The sequence below is a fragment of the Malania oleifera genome, chromosome 9 (genome assembly GCF_029873635.1).
Source record: "Malania oleifera isolate guangnan ecotype guangnan chromosome 9, ASM2987363v1, whole genome shotgun sequence".
Taxonomy (NCBI): domain Eukaryota; kingdom Viridiplantae; phylum Streptophyta; class Magnoliopsida; order Santalales; family Ximeniaceae; genus Malania; species Malania oleifera.
The window spans coordinates 85,595,388-85,622,837 of NC_080425.1; the positions used below are offsets into that span (position 1 = coordinate 85,595,388).

General features: G+C 35.8%; 1 protein-coding gene across 8 annotated transcripts; it reads left to right on the top strand.

The window, feature by feature from the left end:
* Positions 1-301: 301 nt before the first annotated feature.
* On the top strand, positions 302-26,428 carry LOC131164487 (uncharacterized). 8 transcript variants are annotated; one of them, XM_058121715.1, is made up of 11 exons: positions 311-725; positions 817-874; positions 12,714-12,757; positions 13,466-13,592; positions 14,891-15,029; positions 16,044-16,642; positions 22,220-22,556; positions 22,907-23,180; positions 23,395-23,487; positions 24,027-24,476; positions 25,949-26,428. In XM_058121715.1, the coding sequence occupies exons 1-11, from the start codon at positions 663-665 to the stop codon at positions 26,288-26,290; spliced, it is 2,526 nt and encodes an 841-aa protein (XP_057977698.1). In that variant the 5' UTR covers positions 311-662; the 3' UTR covers positions 26,291-26,428. The 8 variants fall into 8 exon arrangements, with proteins under 8 accessions (XP_057977696.1, XP_057977694.1, XP_057977695.1 ...); XM_058121716.1 differs by having other exon boundaries at positions 22,910-23,180; XM_058121717.1 differs by having other exon boundaries at positions 14,897-15,029.
* Positions 26,429-27,450: the final 1,022 nt, after the last annotated feature.

The window sequence follows — 27,450 nt, forward strand, 5'->3', positions numbered from 1 at the left end:
TTGATGAAGTTGGATAGAAATAATTAAGATGACACTCATATTTCTGTACGATTAACTCGAATAATAATTTTTATTATTTTTATAATTAAAAATTATTTTTTTTCTCCCGCTAATTATGAACATGGTTTATAAAATAAATTTTAATTTTTTTTACGAATCAATTTAGTTAATTCAATTAAAATTTTGGTCCAAGCCCAATCTAAAGCCAAAAACCAAAGCTAATGGAAAGGGCAAACCACAAGATCTAATTAAATATTTATTATCATTATTTTTTTTTAAAGCTTCTTATTATTAAGGCTTCATAGAGAGTAACGTTTTCAAAACCCTCGTCCACCCTCGCAAGTACATTCGTACCCTCGTCTCTTTTTTCCCTCTCATTCCCTCTTTATCTCTTCCTCAGCGCTTCTGCCGTCCTCTGCTCTTCCTCCCAATCCTCTTCGATTGCTGATCGAGGGTTTGATTTTCCACTGTTTTGCTATATATATATATATATTAGTATTTTTGTTTTCTGTTTGTGTGTCTTTGCAATCCCGTGTTGTTCTCTTGATTTGAGATGGTCACCGGTTCGCGAATCGAAGGTGGGACAATTCTGTCGGCTCGTGTTCGGAAAACCATCCAATCGATCAAAGAAATTGTTGGTAATCATTCGGAGGTTGATATATATGCGACTCTTAAGGAGACCAACATGGATCCTAACGAGACTGCTCAGAAATTGCTTAATCAAGGTCAATTTCTAGTGCCCCAGTTTGATTTTGTCGTGTTTCGCTATGCTTTTCTTTGTGTGTGGTTAATTGGGGGTTTTGCTTTGCAATGTAGTGTTTTTTGATGTTTGAAGTGAGTTTAAGGACCTTGGGATTGACGAATGCTGCCCAAGGTGTGTTAGTTTTGAGCTTGAAGGTTACTTTAAACACTATGGAATGTTCAGCAGGCATTTTTTTAATCTAGAGTCTGGTAGGAGTCCTTTGTTACGTGCTCAACTTTTAGCTAAAGTATACATTTTGTAACTATTGTGACTGAAATTGCTATACCTAGATGTATTGATGGAATACTTTGTGAATTTTTTCTTTTTTTCCCTTTAGAGTGAGCAGTTTGTAATTGAATATGGGAAAACTGTTGCACTGTTACTAAATAATAGTAAGTGCTGAAAATTGGGTGTTGGCGGTACTTGTTAATGGGAAGATTTTGCATTTGGAGTGGAGTTTGAAGAGATTGAGACATCAGTTGTAATAAAATACACAGAATTCTTGATGCATGCTGAAAATTTAGTGTGGATGGATTACAAGTTCTGGAATCTAGTGGAATGCAACATGAGTTTTATAATGTGAAAAAATTGGTAATGGCAAATATTGACAATTTTTTTAATAAGACAACAGTTTATTGGAATTTGCATAATGTTTTTATAGGATGTCCTTCAATGATATTGACGCACTTGTGTTGTGTGTGCGTGTATCACACCCTAAACAATTTTAATTGAAGTGGGAAAAAGTATTTGTCGCTTTTCCACTTATCTATTTGTTATTCTATCCTTTGTCTCATCGTGGGAGAGTCAGATTACTCCTATTTGTTATAGGATGTCCATTAAGATATTATTATGTGATAATAGCTTCATATCACACCTTTGCAATATAATTATTTCCCCCCTCTCATGTGGTGACCAAATTGGATTAATGTGGTGATATGGCCCTTGGGGTAGTCTTCATTGTGTAGGGATGTGATCTCCAGTGATATGATGTCTTAAGTGTTTGGTATGCTATTTTTCACCGATCAAGAATGATTAGGTATTTATGATTAATTTGGTACTTCGGAACATTCTACGTATCTAGTATCATTATGCAATACCAAACTTATCCTCGAACCTTGTTTATGGTATGTCATATATTTTTTTGTTAGTTTGTAGAAAAGGCTATGTTCATTACTCAGACTTGCAACAATAGAAGGTAGGGATATTGTGGACATCAGTAGGGGCTTTTTTTTTTTCTTAAATTTTTTTTCCTGGGAGGATGGGGGAGGGGATGACTAAAATAATGACATTCTTGTTTAGGCATTCTGTTGAATGGGAATAAATTTGGCCCAGGAAATTTCTTCAAAAATCATTATCCTGGGTGATCTTGGGTTAGTTTCTTGAAGTGGAGGATAAAGATCAGTGGGTTGGACATTAACCTTATCACTTGTGTGATTTCGAGTAAGCATCATGTGGGGTTATACTGAAGCACAACTGCTCATCACTCACACTGAGATTAACCTAAATCTTGAGGTCATCACCCGTAAACACCCCCTTCCCTTGTCAGCTATTCTTGTAATAAAACCTCTGCCTAGTCAGGTACTTGTTTAAATTTTATCATGTAAAGTCACACTTAGTTGGAAACATCATGCCCTCTTTGTGAATTTTGTTGCAGAATTAGGATTTACTGTTTTCACTGTTACTATGCTATGGTCATAAAGTTCAATTTGCGTGGATAAAAAAATAAATAAAAAGTAGGTTAATAAATCAATAAATAAAAAGTAGGTTAGCAGCCAATGCTCTGCATTTAGAAAATGCAATACCAGTAACATGCAACAGCAATAACGTATTGGTAAGTCGGCAATTGTAGTGTTTGTTAGATACAATGTCATTTTAGGGCTGAAAAGTGTGGCCATGGTGCTGGTTAAGAATAGGATAATAAACATTTAGCGCAATTTGATGTATTTCAGTTATTTCGTTTTAGTATGATTTTCTGAGCCAATGCCCACAAGAGACAGAATTCATGCCCAAAGCTGTTTTTTTTTATTTATAAATAATTTAAATATATTTTTTAAAAATTTAATTATTTAAATTGTGAGCAAGATCAGGCCCAATTGATAGCGGAACTCAATCCTTTGCAAATACGATCTGTTTGTGTTGATGCATCATGCATGATTGAAAGCTTAATGGTCATTAAGAATGAGTGCTTTGCATTCTAGATTTTCCTCTTGTTTCACAAGTAAGTCATATAGCAGTCAAAGGTGCAAGGCACACAAAGACTTGAAGCCTAGGTGTGAGGCATGAGGCGAACGTGCGGGCCTCAAAGAGGTGTGATGCACACTTGTTCAAATTGTGTGTACAGTGCCCTATATGATGGACAAATAATCTATGAGCGCATTAGTAATGATGCTTGAATTTAAAATACGATAATATTCAATACCAAAACATAAATGCATAGAAATTATGAATACCAAGTTCCAAGCAATAGTTCAAATTACAAAGAAATTGAATTTGCTGAACCAAAGGTTCAAAAACATCAAGCATAGTTGAATATCAAAAGACAAGTGTACAATATAAATTCCAAAGTCTAAAATGTAATAGTCTTCATCCTCTTCGTTTCTGTTTTTTTTGGATAAACAAGAAGGGAGAAGAATGTACAACAAAGAAAAGAGGAGGAAAAGTAAAAATAAAGAAAGAATAGGGAGAATAAGAAATCATCCCTTTATATCAAAAGCAACTAGTTACAAAAAAACACAGCATAAACCGAAATCCAACTCAATGAAGCAGAGCCAATCAATCCCACTGCAGGTCTTCCAAAGAAACTTGACAAAAAAGGCCATTAGTTGATACCCACAGTGACACAAAATAAACTGCTCTACTCCAAAGCAAGTTGTTAGCAGTATCCACACCTTTGAAAATTCTACTAGTCCTCTCCAACTATTCTCACCAAATAATAGCCATAACAGCGCATTGCTACTAGGCTTTCCTATCCTACTAGTCCTCTCCAACTATTCTCACCAAAACCCCTGACAGTGATGCTACAAGGAGCATTGAAAGTGGTGGGGCAAACCCATTTTATGCTAAATATACCAAACAATTTATTCCAAACAGCCAATGTAAAAGGGCAGTGAATAAACAGATGTGATCAACTGTCTCCTCTCCTCGAACAAAGGTCACAAACAACAAGTTACGGGGCCTTGTTAGGCCTTCTCTTCTGAAGCAAACCATTGGTGTTGAATCTATTGATCATTTTAAGTTTCACAGTCCAAATAAAAGCTTTTATCTTTGAAGGAGCTTTAGCTTTCTAGATCAAAGAGTACAAAGCAAAAGGATCAGTATTAAAGTCATGAATCAAGTAGGAGAAAGAATATTTACGAGAGAATTCTCTAGAAGGATCTAAACTCCAAACCTGTTTATCTCCCCCCCACCTCCCCCAAAATGAATATGAAAGGAGTCAAGAAATTGGTTAAGACAGCCAATTCATTAATACCTCTCTCATTAAGATTCTCCTTCCAAGAAAGACCATCTACGTGCAAAAGAAGAACAGCAGAAATAGGGGTATCATGAAGATTAGATAATCGAAACAGACAAGAAAAAGTATTGGCCAAAGGTATCTCCCCCACCCAATGGTCCTCCTGAAAATGAATTTGTTCCCCACTACCCATCATATATTGGACTTTTGGAAGGAAATAATCATAAATCTGAGACACAAACTTCCAAGGGCTCGAATAAGTAATATTAACCCCTACTTTAGCATTTTGCTCATTTTGTACTAGACCAAATTTAATGCGAATTACCTCATGTGAAAGAGAACTAAGTTCTAAAGGAAAGCACAATAATCAATTTCCCACGAAAGAAATGTTTTTGGACACCAAATTACCAAGACTCCATTCTCCCTCCCTTATAGACCTACACACAGTTTCCCAATCTGCAACATGATCTTGGGGGTGCCCTCAAGAAATCCCTCATTAATTTCTCAAGCCTCCATGCCAATCTCACAAGAGAAAGATAATTCAAGGGGATGGGGACAGACATCTGTGGATAAGAGTAACACAATCCCCTAAGGTGAAGAAACATTTTTTCCACCCATTTAGTTCTAGCATCATCTTCTTCTTCAATTAAATTTTCTTCTCCAATATCTTCTTCCTCTACAGTTTCCTTTGTAGCTCTCGGATCTCATCTGCATCTAATAAGTTCCAATGTTGTAGCCCTAGCAGTACTAGATGAAGCTCTTCCTCTAGAAGATTATGACACATTCACACTTACTCTTGATCTGGTGTGATATGGGGGTCATTTACCCCGGGCAACAATACCATATGTCAAAGAATCATCTCCAAATTACACATTCATTGTCCTCATCGAAATTGCCATTAATTCTACTAACCAACCACCCCTTACTATCTTCAATGTCCTTTAGAAGGATGGAATCAATTGTATCAAGCTTGTTGTAGCACCTTAAAGTTTGATTATATTTCATGAACACCAAATCATTCAAGTGTTGCTGGCTAGCCTATTCCTCCTCTTTCTATGAAGCTACAAGAAGTAAAAAAATAAGGCAGTATACTATGATTCTAAAACATAGTAGTGAGCCAAATATTCTATGTTCTTCAGCCCACAAAATCTTAGTCACTCAAATGTTGAAATACACTCTAATTTGTTTCGCAGCCAGTAGCGCTACTTGTGAGGCTATTAAGTCTCACAGCAAACCTTAAGTTTGGAGATCCAAATGGGGTCCACTATTCCACTGTTATTTAATTAAATTTCAAATGAATACCCACTAGCTAAGTTGCTAAAATTATTTTAAAGAGAAAGATGGAGTAAAAGTGCACATAAATACTGGCTAAAATCAAAGTAGGTAAAAGGTACTTTGCCTAGTGTTTTTCACTTCCTTTGCTTCACAACCATATCAATTCGAAAGAGGCCTTAGTGCTTGTGTAATTTGCCAACTCATTTGAAATTTATCTTGCAATTCAGTGGATGATACCAACCTTGCAATGCATTCACACAATCCCGTCTTGATTTCTTTATCTAGCTCAATGTTGGGGTTTGACTAGTAAAATTCTGGGTTCAAGAAGTGTGCGGCTGCATGTAAAAATTGATGAAGTTGGCATTCCCCACCTTGTGTCAATAATTTCAAATGCCTCCTTGAATTTATTCCCTCTCTTGTTTAAAGCGCTGGCTATGGCTTCCTTAGCCATATCCATAGCTTCATAAATATATATTTTTTTGAATAGAAGAAAAAGATAATTTATTAGAAGTGGAGAAAAAGGAGTAAAAAATATGGAGGGTGAGGAATTCTCTCCAATCAGCTGAAAAAAAGCTATAAAAAACTGAAAACAACAAGGAAAGAACCAGAATATGAACAGCAAAATACAATACAAACACGAAACCATTGCAAAACCTCTGCGTTCCAATCTCTAACAAGGTCAGATAGCGGAAAATCCCAAAGAGACCCAAGGAGTGCACCCACAAAGAGGCAAGGTCTATCCCACAAAAGTTGTGAGGAGGATGATTGACTTCTGAAAATTCTTGCATTTCTTTCTATTTAGAAGTCCAAAAGAGAGAAAAAAATGGCTGCTTGCCATAGTGCTTTATCACTCCTGTTCTTTCCAAAGCCCCTGGGGTGAACCTGAAGCAAGTTTCACCTTTCATGGAGCCACCCACTCTTCCCCAACCATAGTGAAAAGGCCATTCCAAAGTGTCACGGGTTGAATATTTCACAACTTGTGAAGGGCCATGCAGCACTAGCAAAAACCCTCTTGCTTGACTAGTCAGTCAAAGAGTACAATGCTTTACCACAAAAACACATTCACAACAGTGGAATGAAAAGTAAGTGGAAGCAGTAAGCAATTCATGAAAGCAAATGACAAGCCAGTGGTAAATATTGAAGCAACGTAATTCATTAACACCACCTCCGTTAAGCAACATGGGTTTGGCTAGGTAGACAAGTAGGCTTAGTGCGTTTAACAAAATGCTAGCTCTTTTTACAAGACTGATGTATACTCACCCTTCGCTAAAAATCTTTATATGCTATTTTAGCTTTGACACTAGGAAACATCATATTGTCCGAGGAGTCATACTTCCACTTTACACTAAGACAAAAACACACTCAAAGCATAAAATCTATGCTAGCATTTACATGATGGTAAGCCATACCATGCATACAAGGCAAATGGTCACAGTCAAACACAATGCCCTGAGCAAGCTTGGCTCGTGGCACAAAGCTGCGATGCCACCTTGCAATGCACACAGAGATGGGCATTGAACTCACTATTTTCACAACACATGAAACAAATATCAAGATTGAGAGCCATATAGGGTCTTCTCCTCTGAAGTAGATCATTCATATTAATCCTATTCAGAATCATGGTTTGGACAAAAGTCTGTATCTTCCTCGACACCTTAACCCTTCAAATACTATGATACCAAGGAAAAGGATTTGAGATATGGGTTTTCAGTAGGTAGGAGAGAAAAGATTTAGAAGTAAATATACCTGAAGAATTCCCCTCCTACACTCTCTCATGCTCACCATTAGAAGGAATGTGTTGGTCCAACAAGGAAATAAGGGTAGTGAGCTCATCAACCTCTCTTTTGTTGAGATTCCTGAAGAAATGAAAATCCTAAGAAGAAAAACCTCCCTTAGGAGAAATAAAGGAATTGATAGGAGCACTATGGAGAGAAGAGAACTAAAAAAGACAAGGAACCTTCAGTTTCGACAAAATCTCCCCCACCCACACATTTTCCCAGAAGCGGACTTTACTGCCAATACCCCCCTTGAATCGAATGAGAGGAAAGAATTGATTGGCTACCTGAGAGACAAATTTGCAGGGATATGTGTGAGATATAATGCCATTGCTCCTTGCATCCCACTCATTCGGTTTAATCTAATACTTAACTCTTTATCACCTTATGCCAAAGCGACTTAGTTTCGAGAGGGGATCTCCAAAGCCATTTATAAGAGAAATGTTCTTGGATACCCCATTCCCAATGCCCAAATGCCCCTTAGACTTAGGTTTGCTAGCCAAGTCCTAGCTAACAAGATGGTCCTGCATACCTTCCCCAAACCTTGACCAAAGGAAATCACATATTAACTTCTCTTAGGATTTGGCCACTCTATTGGGGACTCTGAACAAAGAGAGATAATAAATCGGGATGTTCGAAAGAGAAGCACTAATGAGAGTAGCATGACCCCCAAGGGAAAAATAAGCCCTCTTCCATCCCTCCAATCTCCTAGCCACCTTACTTAGGACGGGATCCCAAAAGGCTTCAAAGGATTACCTCCAAGGGGGAGGCTGAGATAAGTCAGGGGCCATAGCTTCATAAATATATCATATTGCAATTTTCATTGCTCCCCCCCAACACACACACACACACACACACAAAAAGGTGTATCTCCTTCTTCCCCCTCTTTTCTTCTTCCTTCCTTCTTCCTTTTCTCCTTCCCCTTCCCTTCTCTCCTCAATTTCTTCTAATTGCTTCCTTGGCAGCAGATTCCAAAAGATAGGCATCTACTAGTTGTGTGTTTGCCAGCCGCCTCTTTTTCCCATTTACCAATGTCCCAATCTTTAGAAGTAAACTTTTGAAGGTGTGAAAGAAGAGTGATGAAGGTTGTTGCAAATCTTGCCACTGCAGGCTTTAGTAACTCCTTTCCTCCTATGAATTTTCTCATCAAGTCCATTACACCAACATGGTTTTAAACATTTTTGCTCAAGAATATTGCCTTTTCAGAGTTTGCATGAATTGTAGGCATCCAAATATCCTTCAATGTCAAATCGAGGCAATGGGCAGCTCACAGTGTCCAATATAAATGTGGCCAATTTTTTTTGATAGAAAAAGGAATTCATTAGATTAAGAAAGAAAGCACAATCAAGAGAGAAGACATCTCCTTAACGAAGTCTTGGAATCCCCAGGAAAACGAAAAAAAGAAAAAGAAAAAGAAACACAAAAACACAAGTAAAAGAGAGCAAAAGAAAATCAACATGCCCTAAGAAGAGAAGACATTTGGCCTCTTTGCATCCAATAGTATCCCTATTAAAAAATCAAGTGTGAAGCTATTAGAATATTAAAATAAACACTATACACATTATACTATTAAATTTTGGAAATAAATTCTTACCTACTGCATCATAACCCGAGGCACTATTTCTCACAATTTGGATTCCCCAATTTCCTCTACCATCTCATCAAGTAATCCATACATTTTATGTGCATTCTTGACATATTAGATGCATCAATCAATTTGATGAACACCGATCCCCTTGGAGAGTTCACTTAGAAATTCTTTATGCCCCTTGTTGGCAACTGAAGCCCTCCCATGATCCAGACATAATTGAGCATCCATATTTTGCTCATTCTTTCTTATGTACCTTCATCTAATTTTTTGTTCAACTAACTTCCTTCTTGAAGAAATGAACTCTCACTTCATGATAGCTTAGCAGTTTTATTCCAGGACCATATTGCCCAATCGATTCAAGTGCTACTGCAAGCTAACCAAACATCAGCATTAAATTGTATTCTAGAATCATACATCCACATAGCGAAATCTGTACATCTCTTCTGATTTAGTTCTCTCTTGCATGCCTCATTAATGGATGTTAGCTTCATCTTCCCTTCTTTCCTTCTTTGAACAACTTCTTTGGATTGGGAGTAAAATGCAAATCCATAGGCCCATTTTGTTTTGGTTTCTTTGAGGTGGCGTGAGGTGACCTGCCTACTTGTTTGGTGGGAATTTCAACTTAGACCACTAAACGATCTCTTACCATGAAAGTCTATTTCTTCATCCACTTCATCTTCGCCGTAACAATCTGTGTCATCAAAATTGGGCATGTGCAATTAATCCTTTTCCTCATCTGCTTGTTTCTTCGACATATACTTGCTAATATCTTCACGGACATGCCACTTGGGGCATTCTTTTACATTTCTAATTCCGCCAACAATATGTTTTTCCTGAGATAGTCCTCTCTTTGTTACTTCTCCACAAAAAATGCCAGTCACAATATTTCTAAATGAGCATACTTTCATTCAGGATCCTTTTTTGCCGAGCTTTCAGAGTCCATTTAAACCCTGTTACCATAAATGCAAGAAAAGTGTATACTCTTTTGCAGAAATAAACATAAATAAATAAATTCAGGAAAGTGTATACTGTATTTCCAACAAAACATCAATTGAATTCAGAAAAAAAAAAAAAGTGTACTGTATTTCCATCAACTATATACTCCACTGCAATCTCTATCATAAAAAATAAGATTAAAGTCCCTCCTTGGTACTTACATTTTGCTGGGCTTGAAGTCTTAAAAACATAAATCCAAGTTGTTCTGAGCTCCCTCGGTCACTCATGGCAGAAAATAAAGAAGTATACGGCAAGAAGAAAGAGAGAAGATGAAGACGAAAACACCTGCTCTGGAAGATGGTCCAAGAGAGAGGGAGAGGAAGAAGAAAGCCACAATTCCAAAACCTGCTTGGCTGCTTCTAGCCTCCAATTTTTTGTCACTTTGACCTAGTCGAGAAGAAGAAGAAGAAGAAGAAGAAGAAGAACTGAGCACTCTGACGTACGACCTGGTTGAGACTTGAAACCTAGTTTCGAGATGACTTACCTGCTCGTAGAAAGTTCACGTTGGTTCGAACACTGCTAAATGAAGAAGGCTCATGCTTGTTCGAAGAAGATTCAAAGAGTCTCCTTGTACTGCTTCGAAGATGCAGAGAGTTCTGCTTTGGGCTCAAAGTAAAAAACCAAAAGAGATGTTTTACATATAGGTAAAAGAACGGGTAAAAGGTAAACATTCTCGATGCGCCCCTCCCTGCACCTCACATAGGTCGCCTCACCTCAGCACCCTTCGGGTGCTAGCCTTTTCACTTTTCTGCGCATCGCACTTTTAAATGCTATGAAGAAACTTACCATTAATGGAGTGTGTTGTGGTCGAGGAAGGTGATGATCTGTGCTTCTATGACCTATTTCAGTGTTCAACATTTTGTAAGTTTTAGTGCTGCCCACGTACCATGCCAGAGTATAAAGAGAACCATTGCACATATCTCCTTCTTGTTCTTTTCTTGTATTAAACGTACAGTGGATGATGGGTACATACTCTAGTGTCCATTTTGGGAGGATGTGTGAGTGGTATTGCATTTTCTTTTCATGTCGCTTTCTCTTGGCTTAATTGTCTATCTTTGAAACAGAATGCACTCATTACTTCTTTAGTGGTTGTTGAAGGGAATGGGGTTTCTTTAAACTTCCATTATTTCTGGAATTCTAAATGATTGAAAGGCAGTTAAATTTGCTTCTTTTCTTTGTTTATTTGATTCCCCCAGCCCCCCCCCCCCTCTCTCTCTCTCTCCCCAAGGAAGGATTATTAGGTTTGGACTATTGGATAGTTCAGAGGTCCTTATGATAATGCTGCCGCAATTGAAAAAGTATTATGAATTTGTGATTGCTTCATTGATGTATTTTGTAAATGCTTCACCGGATAGACACTTACATTTTCTGGCGAAATAAAGATATAACTGAAATTACTGAGTTTATTTATATTGTTTATAATATGAGATAGTTTGTACTGATATTGGGTAATGGAATGGTTTTAATGCATTCCTCTTTCCCAGCCAGAAAAGACCAAATCTGTGCTGTGTTTTACTCACATATGTTGCATAGTCTGGAATTTTTTATGCTGTTTTAGTTGCTTGTTTTTAGTACTGTCTGCGACTTTCATTTACATGCTTTCTACTTGTATAAAAGAACCATTGTTGTGTAGGTAATTCTTTTGGATGCTATAAAATATTTTGGCACTTTTGTGGCAGCTACTGTGCTTAATGAAGGAGATATTGAACGCGAAAATTGTGTAGTAAGACTCATATAAAGATGAAATTGGAAGTGAAATTGGTGGAGGGTGGACTTCCAAATTTTCAAATATTGGTTTGCTTGTTTAGTAATTGAAGCTTATTTGTTTGTTGGTCCTTAGCCTGCATGAAGTTATGCAGCTTTGGATGAGAGTTGATTTGTGGATCACCCACTTTGTTTTAAATAAAGTAATTGATCTTAGTAAATGTTAATATGCAAGGATGCAGAAGGTGAGGGTGGCGACACTTGTTCTTGTTCTCATGATATATTTGGTTTTTCTTGTCTTTTCCAAGATGTTTTGGTTGGTTGAAATGTCAGTGCTGGTGTTAGAAGTGGAGGCATATAAGGAATTGTGTGTTTCTTTGTACTCTGCACAAATTGACATTGGAGGATTTGTAAGAGGGAGGAGAAGAGAACTTTAGAAATTCAAAGCGGCATTAAAGAAGAGGCAATGATGGATAAAAAAAATGCTGCCAAGCACTAACTTATGATTGAATGGGCAATGAGAGGCAATTCATTCAAAATATAGTGACTTTTTTCACCAGACAAGGCTTCCTTTTACAGACCTAGAGAACTTTTATTTCACTCTATAATCTAGTTTCCTAAGAATCTTAACATTAATGCTAGCATTAATTTATCTTTTCTCTGATAATGCTAGTTACTTTCAAGACACAACTCACAATTTTTGAAACATAATAATATCCTAGCTAGTCCAACTTACTACTGTCAAAGCAGAGACATTTCTTTTTTTGAAAGACGCTACCCAAGAACTTGAGGAGGTTTCTCAAAGAAAATTTGAATTTTAATGACTCTAATTTACCTATTGGACATTGTATCAGTAATCGTAGGTTATTTTTGTGCATTTGTGAGAAATTAGTCATATGCTTGTATTGTAAGGTTTCTTTTCAGTGGATGCATAGATTGGCCAATACATATGCTGTGTAGTAAGTTATCCTTTGAGGAGATCCTTTGCTGCCTCTCTCTCCCCATCTCCCTCTCCTTCTCTCTGTTATATAGTTCTTGGTTTGTATACCTTTTTTTTTTTAATAGTTTTCAACTTTTCATTTTTCCTTTTTATTTTGTTTTGCTGTTTTTTTGTTTTTCTTTGGATGTGTTTTACTTTGTTTCTTACTTTGTTGCACATTTATATTTGTTCTTACTCAGATCCATTTCATGAGGTAAGGAGAAAAAGAGACAAGAAGAAAGAGGTAGAACCCTGTCCAAATCTTTGTAGCTTTATTAGCTAATCTGCATGTGAAACACTTAGCAAACAACTTTTGGTTCTTTTCCTGCATTATCAATCTTTTGTATCTATTGTTGCCACTTGCTAGTGGTAGAATACATGTATCATGTATGCATGAATATATAAAATATTTCCTTTTGTTTTTCCTCCTTTTTCATGGACCTGAAATGCTTTCTAATAAGTTGAAATTGTCTGCTTGTGCTAATAAATGAGGTAAAACAGGCACACCTACTTCAAAAAATTTTTAATGCATTTTGCAAATTTTAGGAAATTTAGAGCTGTTGTATTAGTACACAGATATCAACTTATCATTTGCATAAACCTTTTTTTAGCTCTCTTTGGAGATAATCTCCTTGACGGTCTTTAATTATTTTCTAAACATGATTTTTATTAGGGCAAGCTTTGAAGCATTGGTAAGTTTACTCCAATCCTGTGTCAGTTTTAAGTCACTGGAACAGCTCCTTTTGCATGCTGGTGTAAGGCTGCGTGCATCAGGCCAATCTACTGGGGAGCCTCGTGCACTGGGCTTGGCTGTTCTTCATTTCTTATAAGATTTTGCAATTGTGAAGTTGAGCTTTTTTCCCCCTCAATAGTTAATAAGTATGACTATTGTGTTAGATTAAATATTCCAATTGAATAGTTAATTAACAAATAGACATGGTTTTGGCCTCAGAATATAGGGTACAAAGGTTCTATAGAACCAAGAAAGCGTGCTGAGCATATAAGTCAAGGGATGAAATTTCACACATATTCTGATCGTAATGTTCGGAAGGGAGGCTATATTCGGAATCCTTTACCTGGTAATGTATAATTATAATGAATTTTTTAATTACTATTCTATCTTTTTAATTCATTATCATATTTTATTCTCAAACAGGCTATTAGCCGTGGACTGTGTGCTTACTGGCCAATGAAGAATTTAATCATTACTGCCATCGTATTTTAATGGATCATCTTGGTTTTTTATTTAAGCATTTATTTTTACAGCCTGAAGGCTTTTAGTGGTACCATCTAGCCATAGGCTACATTTCCTCTATTTATTGATTTATATTTTATGATAAGAGTTAATTTTTACCTCTTTTTGTAAGGGTATTTCTAACTATGTACTCTGGGTTAACTCGGAATTTTCCAGAAGGTGGGTGATGGGGCTAGGTGCTGGATTGCCTACTTAGTTGGGGCCTGAGGACATAGCCATGATGGTAGCAACATGGTGATTTCCCTTCCCATATAATATGAGGTGGAGAAAACCGGATTAAATGGATGAAAATGCTTGGTGGAAATAACTCTCATTGAAATTTTGCCTTTTCCTTCACAGATAGGAATAATGTTCATTTCATGAGTTGAAAATTGTCCCCATTACTGTTAATTTAAGAGGTCTTTTGGTCAGGAATGATTCATTTGAAGAAAGGGGACAAGGTTATTAGATGGCAAAGATAAGTGGGCACGAAGAATTAAGAGAAAATTAGAGGGCAACCTCAAAGGGGACTTGATGTTAAATAAATATGTATTTTTCGACATTTATAAAGAGATTATTCAAATGCCACCTGTTATGTTTTTGTTTATTAATTTTTATATCTTCTATGGTCAAAAGATCCAATGTATTTGTATATGCTTCGTTCTTTTCAGTTTTGTTCCCTAAGAGTTCTCATATATATTAGTTCTTTTATGATGAAAATGGCAATTCTATTATAAAATTTATATTAATCATTGTTTTAGTTTTTTGAACCATGTAATATTTCTTGAATAAGATTAATATAATGATGGAAGGTATATTCAAATGATTAGATGACATTGGATAAGTGTTTGAGATTAAATATACTTCTAGAAATTGTCTACGCATCTCTGGAGGGCTGGTCTGGTGTGTTATTGCACATGGACGTGGATCCTGTGGAAAGACAAAGCTTTCTATATTTTGTTTTCATTTTTATAATCCAACTTGTGCAGATTTATGGATAGTACATGAAACCTCTGTTCTTTAAGTAATTTATGTTTCCAGGGTGCTGGATATGTCAGTTCTGCATAGCACTTGGCATTGATTGACTATTGGTCATGAGGTCTTTCCTTTGGTGTTTTAGTTAATGGATAAAATTTTTACTAGATGCAGTGATCAGTAGGGAGTTCCGTGTTGTGAGGGACAATAGAGTTAACCAGAATGCTAATCGAGAACTGAAGCCTGCTTCGCCGCAATGTTCAATGTCTGCCTCTGAGCAGGGGATTTCAAATGTTAATGAGAAGGGGTAAATTTTTGTTAAAACATTGTATTTTGTTTTGTTAATTTTTCTTGTCTTTATAATGTTTGTAATCCTGGTTGTATTTATTGATACTATTTTGTGATCAACACAAACACTAACCACATTCCTGGAATTGTTAAGGCATCCTCATTGGAGGCGTATCACCAGGTTTAGAACTTAGAAGCAGGAACCTTGTAGGTGAATGTTCCTGGTCTGAAACCTCACTTAAATCTTTCTACTCCTAACTTGTCTCTTTCCTGCCATGGCAGACCTCCCCATATGATAGAACTCTCCCTGATTTTTTTATTATAGAACTTGAAACAGTTGAGGATAAGCTTAAGTTTTCTAATACTTATTGATATTGACTAAAAATATTCAATTATTCTTTATTCTTTTGGGTAAAGGACCCTTTAGAGTAATTTTGGAGAGTATTGGGTGTGCCCTTCTTCCTTGGAGTTGTATTTTGGAAAGGGGAATGAGAGTGATGCTTTATTGCAGTGGTCAAATTTGGCTAACTTCTGGTGTATTTGGTTAGAGTGAAATGCCAGAATCTTTAAGAACTTGGATTCTCCCTTTAACTTGCTTTGTAAAAAAGAGGTGTTTATCGAGTTCCCAGGGGTTTTCTCGAATGGTTTCTTTCGGCATTTACCTGTGTCAGATCTATGGTGGGACTGGGTTGCTTTGCTAGAGTGGAGCTGTTTTGTAATATTTGTTTTCTCGTTTTCTAGTTTGTTCTTTTCTTTGTTGTGTCAGGAGGATATCTTATCCTCCCTCTTTTTCTCCTTTAATAAAGACGGCATGTATAATTGAATGTATCAATCTTAGCTGGCTTCATAACCATAAATATAGCATCAATATTTGTGTCTTATGCAATTATGTTGATGGAATAGCCATCATATTGATCGTTGAAGCAATTGCCACTGCCAGTAGAAGTTTGCTTCTTTTTGTCTGAAAATTTTGTGCACACTGTGCACTATACAAACAGCAGGGTTAATTAATACTACCTGTGCTACTCTGCAGCTCAGCTGGAACTTTAAGCAATCAAAAGCCCTCAGGTGGACGTCTTTCTTCCCATGCTTCAAATGGGCTGACTGATTCACACTCTAGGCATGCTCTTGATGCTAATTCAAGTGGTACTGAAAAGAGAGAATTCTTAGAGAGGCGAGTAGTGGTTCCTTCTACAGCTTCCCGGGTGCAAGTAGTGAAGTCAAATGATTCTCATTCACACACTGCCACAATGGCATCAAGCAACTCTGTAGTTGGGGTTTATTCATCCTCTTCAGATCCTGTTCATGTGCCATCTCTTGATTCCAGATCATCTGGTGCTGTTGGGGCTATTAAACGTGAAGTTGGTGTGGTCGGTGTGCGCCGACATTCTTCTGAAAATTCAGTCAAAAATTCATCTGTACCAAGCAACTCTGTCTCAAGTTCTCACTTGGGTCGGGATATTCCCTCTCTTACGGAGCCATATCGACCTTTTAATTCCATTTCTAAGAGTGACCAACTCAGTCAAACTACTGTACGTGAATCAGTTATGCCAAGCATGCCGGTCAATAGATCTTTCTTGAGCAGTCAGTATGGTAGTAGACCACACCAGCAACTTGTGGGTCATCAGAAAGGTATAACCCTGTTGTATGTGGTTTTTATTTGAAAATGAATTTTTAAATGATCACTTGGTTCCGCATTGTTGGAATTATAAATCATGGTTTTGCATAGTGGTGGTGGATACTGGATAGCATAGCGTAAGTAATGGGAATTAAGGAAAGCAAAAGTAGCGGATGTTAGATAGCAGGAAGTATCTATCAGCTGTGAAATTTTGTCAGGCACACTCAACTTTATCTTTATTGGTATATTTTTTCATGTTTTAAGCCCTTAACCCTTCTTACAGATATTTTTAACATATTTTGGGTCCTTTAGTTCAACTTAAGGGTTTTTTGGCATCATTGTCAAAAATTATGAAAATGAAAACTAGAAACAAAAACTAAAACCATAAATGGAAACTAAGAATTGAAAATCGGCAACCTATTTGGTTAATGTTTCTAAAATTGAAACAAATTTAAAACTTAATTAAACAAATGCTCATTTTTGTCCTTAAATAAAATAATAATTAAAAAATAGGGTTAAAATAATAGTAAAGTACAAAAGAATACAAATTATAATAAAATCATTCTCTTTTGCTATCAAAAAAATGTTATAATAAAAATAAAATTATTATAATTATTTTGCTTAAATATCATTTTCCTTAGTCCATTTTATAAGAACAATCTTATTGTACTTGACATTTGAAAAATAATAATTTTTTTTCTAAATGGATATTGTTATTATTTTTAAAATTTTGAAAAATTATAGATATTTTTAATTTAATTATATTTTTAAATTCATATGGTCATTTTATTTTAATTATAATTAAAAAATGTATGTATAAAATGAATGATTGCATCCACAAAAGTTAATTCTAAATACTAAAGTATTTGGGTAAACATGTTTGCCAAAACAACTGAAAACTATAAAACTGACAACAACATTATAAAAATGTGCGTAAACAGACATGTGCTCATAATCTGCTTCCAAAACAGAAAATAGAATTGATACCACAATGACCCTAGCTATTTTTGAGTAAGGGTAATAAGTTCTATATATTTTTTTAAACTTCACATATAAACACGCACACACACACATATTCATACGTACATATATATATATATATATATATATTTATGTGCATGTACGTACATGGTTTTAAATTGCGGTAGCGGGTAGCGTAACATAACGGTAACAGGTGTAATGAGAAGTGGGAGTAGTGGATATTACATAACGCGAAGTGGGTGTAACAGCTGTGAATTTTTTTGAAGCATGCACAACCTTGTGCATATTAGCATACTTGCATGTTTTAAGCTTTTAGCCCTTCTTAGAAAGAGTTTTAGTGTATTTTGGATCCTTTAGTTCGAGTAACTAAGTTATTTGGTAAAGGCATCAAGTCTACATTTGTTTTAAACCACCATTGATAGAAAAATTACATGTGTTATACTTCTCATTGTTCTTATTTGTGATAAATTCTTATGTGTGCTAGATTAATTAATAAAACAAAATACATAATACAATCCATTAATCTATTAGACACATAAGACATACGAATAATACAAATATTAAATAGCTAGAAAAGAAAGAAGGTTGAAGTTGAAAAATATATAACATAAATATCACATTACTAATATTATCAAAATAAAATATTTTGCTAACAAGTTAGTATTTTTAAATTGTTAATTAATGCCTCTGTTATGAGCATTTAAAGAAATAGTAAATTTTGTATCATTGTCATCCTCATTATAATCTTTCCCCCCTCTCGCCACATGGTATATGATTTATGAAAGAGAGGGAAAAAGTGAGAAGTAAAAGTAAAAAATAAAATAATTTTTTGGGTGTAACAGTCCTGTAGCGGTTACGGCCTTTACGTAATGGTCGCGGTCCATAACGGTCTCTACAGCCGTGATTTTTCTTCCCACATATTTCGCGGTGTGTAACGGTATCGGTAACGTTACGTAACAGTCGTGGCCGTTATTTAAAACCATGTGTACGTACGTATGTATGTATTATTTTTGATTAATCCTGTGTGATAAACAAGTTGATGAAACAAAATATATTAGCTTATAACATGATATACTCATTAAACTATTAGGCATTTAAAACATGCAGTAAAAACAAGTTCTACTATTTTACTAGTTAAAATAGTAAAAATATGATAAATTTAGACTAACAAGTCATTTTGTATAATATATGATTTAAAATTACATTATTATAATTGTAAGAAACCTTTTTTAAATATATACACAACAATAACAAGCCTTAAGTCCCACTAGGTGGGGTTGGCCATATGAATCTTTTTTTGTCAATCACACGATCAAAGGCATTTTCTTCAGCTAGCTTAAGAGCTATTAAATCCTTTCTCACTATCTCACTCCAAGTTATTTAGATCTACTTATACCGCTTCTACTAGTAGTAAAACTCTTGATATTTCCTTGATACATCAAAGGGTGTCACTCTGTATGTTGCTTGTGCTTAATCTTTCCCAATTCTACTAGAAATTGTATCAGAACTTGTTATAAGTGGATTTATTGAATTGGTTCAACAATAATGTTGGATCAAAAGTCCTTTTTGACTTTGTGCATTGATTCCACTACTATTAGTGAGCAATAATGGAATAGTCCCTTCATATTCATAAAAATAGGAGACATAATTCACATGGATATAGTTATTATCACTTGGGCTCTCACCGGTGCACTATTTGGCTTGTGTTTCAAATGTCCTAACCATCTAAACCGCCCCTTGCTTATCTTATCTTCTATTGGTGTTGAGTCTAACTTTTTGCCAATATGTTCGTTCCTTGATTTATCCTTAAATGTTATACCAATCATCTATCTTAGCATTCACATTTAGACAAATTTTATTTTTTGGATATGTTGTTTCTTGGTTCCCCAACATCATACACACACACCCACACACAGGCATGTATATGTATGAAAAGTCATATGTGTGATAAACAAGTTAATGAAACAAAATACATTAGCTTATAACATGATGCTTCTTTAATCTGTTAGGCACTTAAAACATGCAATAAAAACAAGTTCTACTAATTTAGTAGTTAAAGTAATAAAAACATGATAAATTTAGACCAACAAGTGAAGTTGTATAACATAAGATTTAAAATTACATTATTACAATCATAAGATTTATATTAGAAAAATAAATATAACATTTTTGAACTAGATAAAAACTAAAGGACTGAAGGTTGAAGTCGAACAATATGGGAACTAATATCAAAGTATAAATGTTTTCAAAATCATTGAATTTTAAAAGAAAAAGTTGTTCATATCGAATTGCTAATTAATGTTTATCTTGTGAATATTACAAAAGATAGATAAATAATTCTGTATCATTATCATTTTTGTTATAATTTTCTCCCCGTGTTCACATGGTTGATTGAGATTGAGTTACGAAAGGAAAAATGAGAGAAAATGAGAAGAAAAAGGATATATTATATATATGCGTATGGGTGTGTGTGGCTGTAGCAGCCCTGGAATGACAGTAGCGATCCCATAATGGGCGGAGCAACCATTATGTAACTGTTGCAGTCCGTAACAGCTATTGGGCCTCGAAATTCCATTACATAATGGTTGTGGTCACTAATTGAAACCCATTATAAATGCATGTTTTAACATAGAGTTTATGATGTCGCTAGTCATTTTACTCGCAGTGGTTGCGAGTGAATAATTTGATCTTTGCTATCCAAATGTTGCTTTTTAGTATATGATTTGGCAGACATTTGTTTTTTAGGAGTCAGTTTTATTGTTTATTTGAATAATACAAGTCATTATCTTTGATTTTAAAAATATTTTAATTCTAATAAAAAACGACCGTGCAAGTTTTATCAAATAATTCTGAAAACTATCCATAACTTGAATATTATTTTAGAACACTAATAAAGCTTACTTCAAATAAATACCACGAATCAAATTTGTTCTTTAGTAATGATATGTGACACAATTTTTCGAAGGTTTCCAGTTTTCACCTGTTAGGTTATCTAGCATTAAAAATTTTATCAATTTCTTTCCGAAAGAATCGTTAGATTATTTTTGAAGTATCCAGATAATATATGTACAATATATTTTTTTCTAAGATATAAGAGGACACTATAAGAGGTGCTCACATTCATTGAGTAAAAAAATACATAAAAATTCAGAAATTAGATTTTTTTTTTCCTTAAAAAAGATCATCATCATCATATATATATGTATATGTATATATGTTTATTAAGATTGATACATTCATAATAGATATAATTGATCAATTAATATAGGAAATAATTTTAGTCGATATGCTTCCCCTTTGTTAAAGAGGCATAATAAGTCTATATCTTAAACAATGTGGGCAATTATAATTATTGTAATATATATTAATTCAATCGTGCATGTTTTGATTGGTTGTTATATATGTATATATGTATATATGTATGTATGTATACATATTAATTTTTTAATTCAAAATCAGCAGAATTTATGATGGGGTTTGGAGGCCAAAGGCAATTGTTTTGCATACACTAAAATTTGAAATGTGAAAATTTAGCAATGTTTTGCAGCACTAACAAACTCCATAACTGGTATAGGTATCAAATTAAGGCCAAGCAAAAATCTTTTTGAATTCAAACCTTAACTTATAATAAATATTTGAAAGATACTTCAGTATAATTTTTGTTAATCTTAATTCTTGATAGAATCTTTTTTCTTTTAAAAGATGAGGATATTTTTGCGCAACAGTATTTGTACTTATGTATTGTGTTAATATAAATATAGAAGATTACAATTAGATACTCATTTGAAAATTCAAATATAATAATAAATTGCTGAAATTTTAATTGTAAAACGAGATTTTTTGTGCAGTTAGAAACAAAAGCCTTCTTAGTTAGTATAGGAAGCAAATCAAAGTCTTATACAAACATTTTCAAGTTTCAATCTTAACCTATCCAAATTAACTACTCTAAATACAAAATTATATGATGCTAGTTAAACCTATTTTTATCATATTTTAAAGATAAGGGATGTTATATACAAAAAACAATTTATACTATTCATAGTTGTATGTCTAGCATATATTGATGAAACTAATTCATTTTTTTTTTCTTAATTTTTTTTAGCCCATTAGGTTGATCTTGTGTAGCAGTCAGACTTGGTTTATGTTAGTCTTCACATACTTATATATTGCGGTGGGAAATATTTTGTAAAATTAGAGCTGAAGCTTTACTAATTATGTTCAGAGTTGCACAAGTGGCATTGATATGGTCTCGATGCTGTGTTAAAATTTGTTCTATTGGTTTAAATGCTAAATTTGGCTCAATTGCTCTTAAGTTATTGATTTTCATTTCTACCCAAAAATTGTTATTACTTGTGTTTGTGAATCCAAAGGAACACCTATCTTTGGTTTATTATTTTTAACTTACAAGAGACTTTGCCCAAGTGTTTTTGAAATATGTTTGCATTTAATTTTTTTTGACTGCTCAAACAACAGCATATGAGACAGTTTGCTTTTTATGGTAACATTTTGATTAGTACTGGATTCTTCCAGGATAATGCATCTGCATAAATCTTGACATTTGTGCTTGTTTCTATCTGCTTGATTTGGAATTTTCATGAGCTTTGATGCAGCCCCCCAGCCCAATAAGGAGTGGAAACCTAAATCGAGTCAAAAATCAAGCCCTTCCATCCCTGGGGTGATCAGAGCCTCAACAAAATCTGTTCCACCACCTGCTGATAATTCCAAGGATCTGGAGACTGATACGGATCAGTTGCAAGATAAGCTTTCACGAGTAAACGTATACGAAAATCAGAATGTTATCATAGCACAGCATATTCGGGTTGCTGAGGCTGATCGCTATCAGCTGACTTTTGGCAGCTTTGGGCCAGATATTGATTCTTCTATGAATATTGCATCCGGGTTTCAAACAGTGGGAGGTGCTGAAGAAAGTGGGGAATCTTCTGCAAGGTTGGTGTTATTTCTTGATCCATTTTAGTTATTACTTTCATATGGGCATGCTATACGGTTTTGAAGGTTTAGGAATTGCAAATAGTATGGGATTTGCTTCAGGAATGGTTTATGAGACTAGTTATCTGCATAGGATCAATATTAAGTACAGTCGCAGACACCTAATGCTGTGTAAATTGAGCAATACTGATTGGAGACTTTCTTTGCAAATTATATGGATAAGTTCACTCCGCAAAATATAAGATGTTTCATAGGAAAAATATCTGAAATAATGTTAATTAAAAACTTAAAAGTTAATTATAAGATTTGCAATTTATTTTAAGCTCATAATAATTGGATATGTCGAACAGCAGTTTGTCGGCATCTGCTCCAGAGCCTCCCAGTGATGATACTTCTGGCAGTAAGCAGGTAGATACATTAGCTGACCAAGTTAGGCATTCTGGATCTGATTCTCCAGCGTCAGGGCCTCCATGTGAACCTCAATTGGCTGATAAAAGAGACTCCTTAACCACTCAGAATTTGGACAATTATGCAGACATTGGATTGGTTCGGGACAACAGCCCATCCTACGCTGCATCAGATTCACAGCAGCAGCAAGATCCTCCTGAGTTGCCAAGTTTTTCGGTGAGTTGATTCTATATGGTTGAGAATTTTACCGAATTTCACCTGCTACCTTTGGTTGTGAAAAAAATAAAGCAAACTGCATTTCGTTGGGCCTGTATTATTTTTTTAGTTTTAATAGAACTTCGTTTTTAAGTGACTTGGCTAGATTATATGGCCTTCTTTAGCCTTTACTACTAGTGGTCCTATGTTCTTACGCACAAGTATTTGCACGCAGGCATATGATCCCCAGACTGGTTATGATATACCATATTTCAGACCCACAATGGATGAAGCTGTCCGAGGCCAGGGCTTGCCGTCTCCTCAAGAGGTAAATTTGTATGCCATCTCTCTCTCTCTCTCTCTCTCTCTCACACACACACACACACACACAGAGCCCACAGCCTTCCCCATCATTTCAACATGCTGATGCGCACGAATACGCATGCGCACAGTTTTTGATCTTCTGAGAAGAATACTGGCCACAAGGCTCTATTTGCTGCTTTTCTTGCTTGGGTCTTAGTGGGGGAAGAACTAGTGCTATTTAAATTTTTTAATACGATGTTATTTAGAAGTCTAGGTTTTTTAACTCTCTTGGGTGGTTTTCTCCTCAATTGGTGGTTTAGACCAAGACCAAGCATGGTTTTACACAAGCATGATGATTAGCAGAGTTTACACCAATCCTATATATCGTTTGGCTTTAAACAGCTTTTCAATCAGTATTTCCATTTTGTCACTGATTGAACATGCCATTTTATTTATTTCTGTCAGTTATGCCATTAATAAACTATCATTGATTGGAATGGCATTCAATTTATTGCCATCACTTTGTTCCATTAATAAACTTTCTAATTTATGATTTCATGACAGTCCTTGAGCTCGCATACAGCCAATAGCATCCCGGCATCAACAATAGCCATGATACAGCAGCAAAGTACACCAGTGGCCCAGATGTACCCTCAAGTTCATGTTTCCCATTTTGCTAATCTAATGCCATATCGTCAGTTCCTTTCCCCTGTTTATGTGCCACCAATGGCCATGCCTGGCTATTCTAACAACACTGCCTACCCACACCCCTCAAATGGTAGCAGTTACCTACTCATGCCTGGAGGTAACTCCCATCTTAGCGCAAGTGGCCTCAAGTATGGTATTCAGCAGTTTAAGCCTGTTCCTGCTGGCAGTCCTACTGGGTTTGGAAATTTTACTAGTCCAACTGGGTATGCTATCAATGCTTCTGGTGTTGTTGGCGGTGCAACTGGACTTGATGACTCATCTCGTCTCAAATACAAAGATGGCAATATTTATGTTCCAAATCCACAGGTGAATTTATATTTTCTTCTGTCCTGTCATTAATTTTTATTAGTGTGGAGTCATGTTTTGTGTAGACACCATACAAATGTGGTTTAGTGGGCCTGTGCAAGGATGTGCCCACTAACCCATAGTGAGAAAAAATGGAAGCACCATTGAAGTTTTTCGATTCAACAATAGTGCCATTATGGGTTTACCTAAAGTTGCATTTGTTTTCCAATTTGGGTTTGAATAGGATTTTCCTCTTTATTTTTTATTTTAATAATTTAACAAATATATTAAGAGGAGAAAAAGAGTTGCAAGCTATAGAAAATGCCTGCCCAATTTTTTTTTTCAGTTCCACTAATGCACAGGGAACAGCCACCCTAACAATTTCAACCACTTAAAACACTTCAAGCTCATTGAGGGCCACTCAGACAAAGGTCATTCTAATGATCTATATCTCGATTTGTGAGACAATATTCAACATAGTTTGCTTCTCTTTGAACATGCTGTACCCTAACACCCCACCTTTATGCTAACTGCTGTTGAATGTCAAGGATAGTTGGCCTATTATAAATCCTGCTTGAACTGAAATTCCTCAGGATGTGAACCATGAGCTTTTCCAAGCCAATTCTTCTTGCCAACTCCAACCCAGTTTTCACTGCCCATAGAATTAAGATCTAACTGATGTTGCCAGACCCACTTATTACATGACAGCCCCTATGTAATCATCCTTGTCATCCCAAATCTGCCCAGCTGTTCCAGCCTGGCTACTTTTGCCCTTTGCAGCACCATCTATTGTTTACTTAAGCCAACCAGGCAAGGGATTTAACTGATTTCTTTCACTAGTTGGACAGTAACACATGGTTATTCATCAAGGGTGTCATTTCAATCTCTTTTACATAAATTCATGGCCATTTTATGACTCAGTTAAGATCCATTATACTCTGGAAACAATTGTTTTGTTTCTTCATGTCTGTAAGAACCAACAGCAAACCCTGAACATCATGGCCCGATTACTGTTTTCGCCATTTCCAAAGTTTTTCCTCTTGTCAACCACATATCATGGCTGCAAGAGCAACTCTCTGAGCATCTGGAAAACAAGCCTCTTCCAAACTGACATACTCTGCAGTCTCTTAATTAATACATGCAAAACTTCTCATCTTTATCTCCATTCTCCGCAAATATCACTTCTAGCTTTGCCAAGCAGTTTCCATTTAGCCCTGCACTCATTGATTAGAAGCTTATTTTCTTTTATCCGATCCACTAGCCATCAGTGCATAAGATGACATGTGAGGTTTGTACACAGATGATTTATCTATGGAAAAGCATACTTGCCTTTCATCAATCTCCTGTAATGATTTGGCCAATGCATGCATCCATGGCTTGATGAGTTGAAACTCTAAATGTGCCCCAAACATTGGGGATGTGGTTCTTTTATTTGGAATGGTTAGATAACAAATAGCTCATGCTGCACTCTTTTTTTTTTTTTTGCATAACAGGCCGAGACATCTGAAATTTGGATACAGAACCCAAGGGAGCTTCCTGGCATGCAACCTGCACCATACTACAACATGCCTGGGCAAACACCTCATGGTGCATATATGCCATCCCACACTGGGCATGCTTCGTTCAATGCTGCTGCAGCGCAATCTTCCCACATGCAATTTCCAGGCATGTATCATCCTGCTCCACAGCCAGCTGCCATTGCGAATCCTCACCATTTGGGGCCTGCTATGGGAGGTAACGTTGGAGTTGGGGTGGCTGCAGCGGCTCCTGGGCCTCAAGTTGGTGCCTATCAACAGACCCAATTGAGTCATCTCAATTGGACAACGAACTTCTAAAAACAAGATGTTTATCAATTCGATTCTTGCTTGCAAGGGATCGAAGCTAGTAATAGAGGGCTCTAGTTTTCTTTGTGAAATGAGTAAAACTATATTCCTTTTCTATTTAATGCATAATGTTGTGTTTTTAGTAGAAAATTTTGATAAATGATCTCATGGAATGAGCATGAGAAGGATCCTTGGCTCCTTAAATTTCCAATGCCATTTGTTAACAGAGCTTCTCCCAGGCCTTGTATAATTTTGGGCTCTGCTGCGCTCTCTTGTATATATGGAGTTAGTGGATCCTTATCAGGGACTCTGTCCATGAGATCATTAACCTCCATCCATTTCTTCATTGGTGTTGATTGTTGAAAAAAAAGGAAAACTTAGGTGCCCTAGGAGACGTGCCTCTAATTTCTATTGTGTCATGCTACTTTGCATATTCCTTTGGACTTGGGCACATATATCCTGAGGCTTCTAAGTGATGCCCTCTTTTTTTTTTTTTGATCAAAAGGGGTAAATGTATTGATCAAAACGCATGTACAATTACACTGGGCATCCCCAAGTCATAAGGATCAAGATCCTATACTTGCAAGTCTTTCTATAAATTACATCAGAACCTGGGCACACTCAGGGACCATTAAGCCAGTCATAATCTTCCAAGAATTAAACACACTACAATTACCATACTCATTACAACAAAAGGAGACTACATCAAAAGAGATTACTCAACAACATACATTTCAAATTTATCATATATTGCTCTATATGTATGCCTTTGGATCACACTTACGAGTTCTGAGGAGGAGATGCCATGATTCTCAAATTTGAAACTATTCCTGAAATGCCAAATGAAATATACTGTTGCTGCCAGTCCAATTTTCTTACCTGCAGCCACCATTCCTTTGCCCTTTGCTTCTTTATGGAGCCACTTGATAGCTGCTTTGATGGTAGACATTTGCCTTTGAATCCCCAGCCATCTTCTAATTGCATTCCACACTTCATCCATCTAAAAAACAAGTGATCCAAGGTCTCATTTTCTGCTTTGCAGTACACACACAGCTGGTGAATATCTTCACCCATCATTCAATCACATGTAAGTAATTTCCCTTTCACACCCAGCCAAAGACAGAAGGCATGCTTAGGGGTAGAGCCACAGTACCTAGCCTGTTATTCTTTTT

Bases quoted from the DNA above. Each gene is read 5' to 3' on its own strand.
- LOC131164487 (XM_058121711.1), top strand. From the start codon at position 554: ATGGTCACCGGTTCGCGAATCGAAGGTGGGACAATTCTGTCGGCTCGT. The intron at 12,758-13,465 runs GTAGAACCCTGT...TTTTGGCCTCAG, and splicing joins AAAGAGACAAGAAGAAAGAG to AATATAGGGTACAAAGGTTC. The intron at 13,593-14,890 runs GTAATGTATAAT...AATTTTTACTAG, and splicing joins TATTCGGAATCCTTTACCTG to ATGCAGTGATCAGTAGGGAG.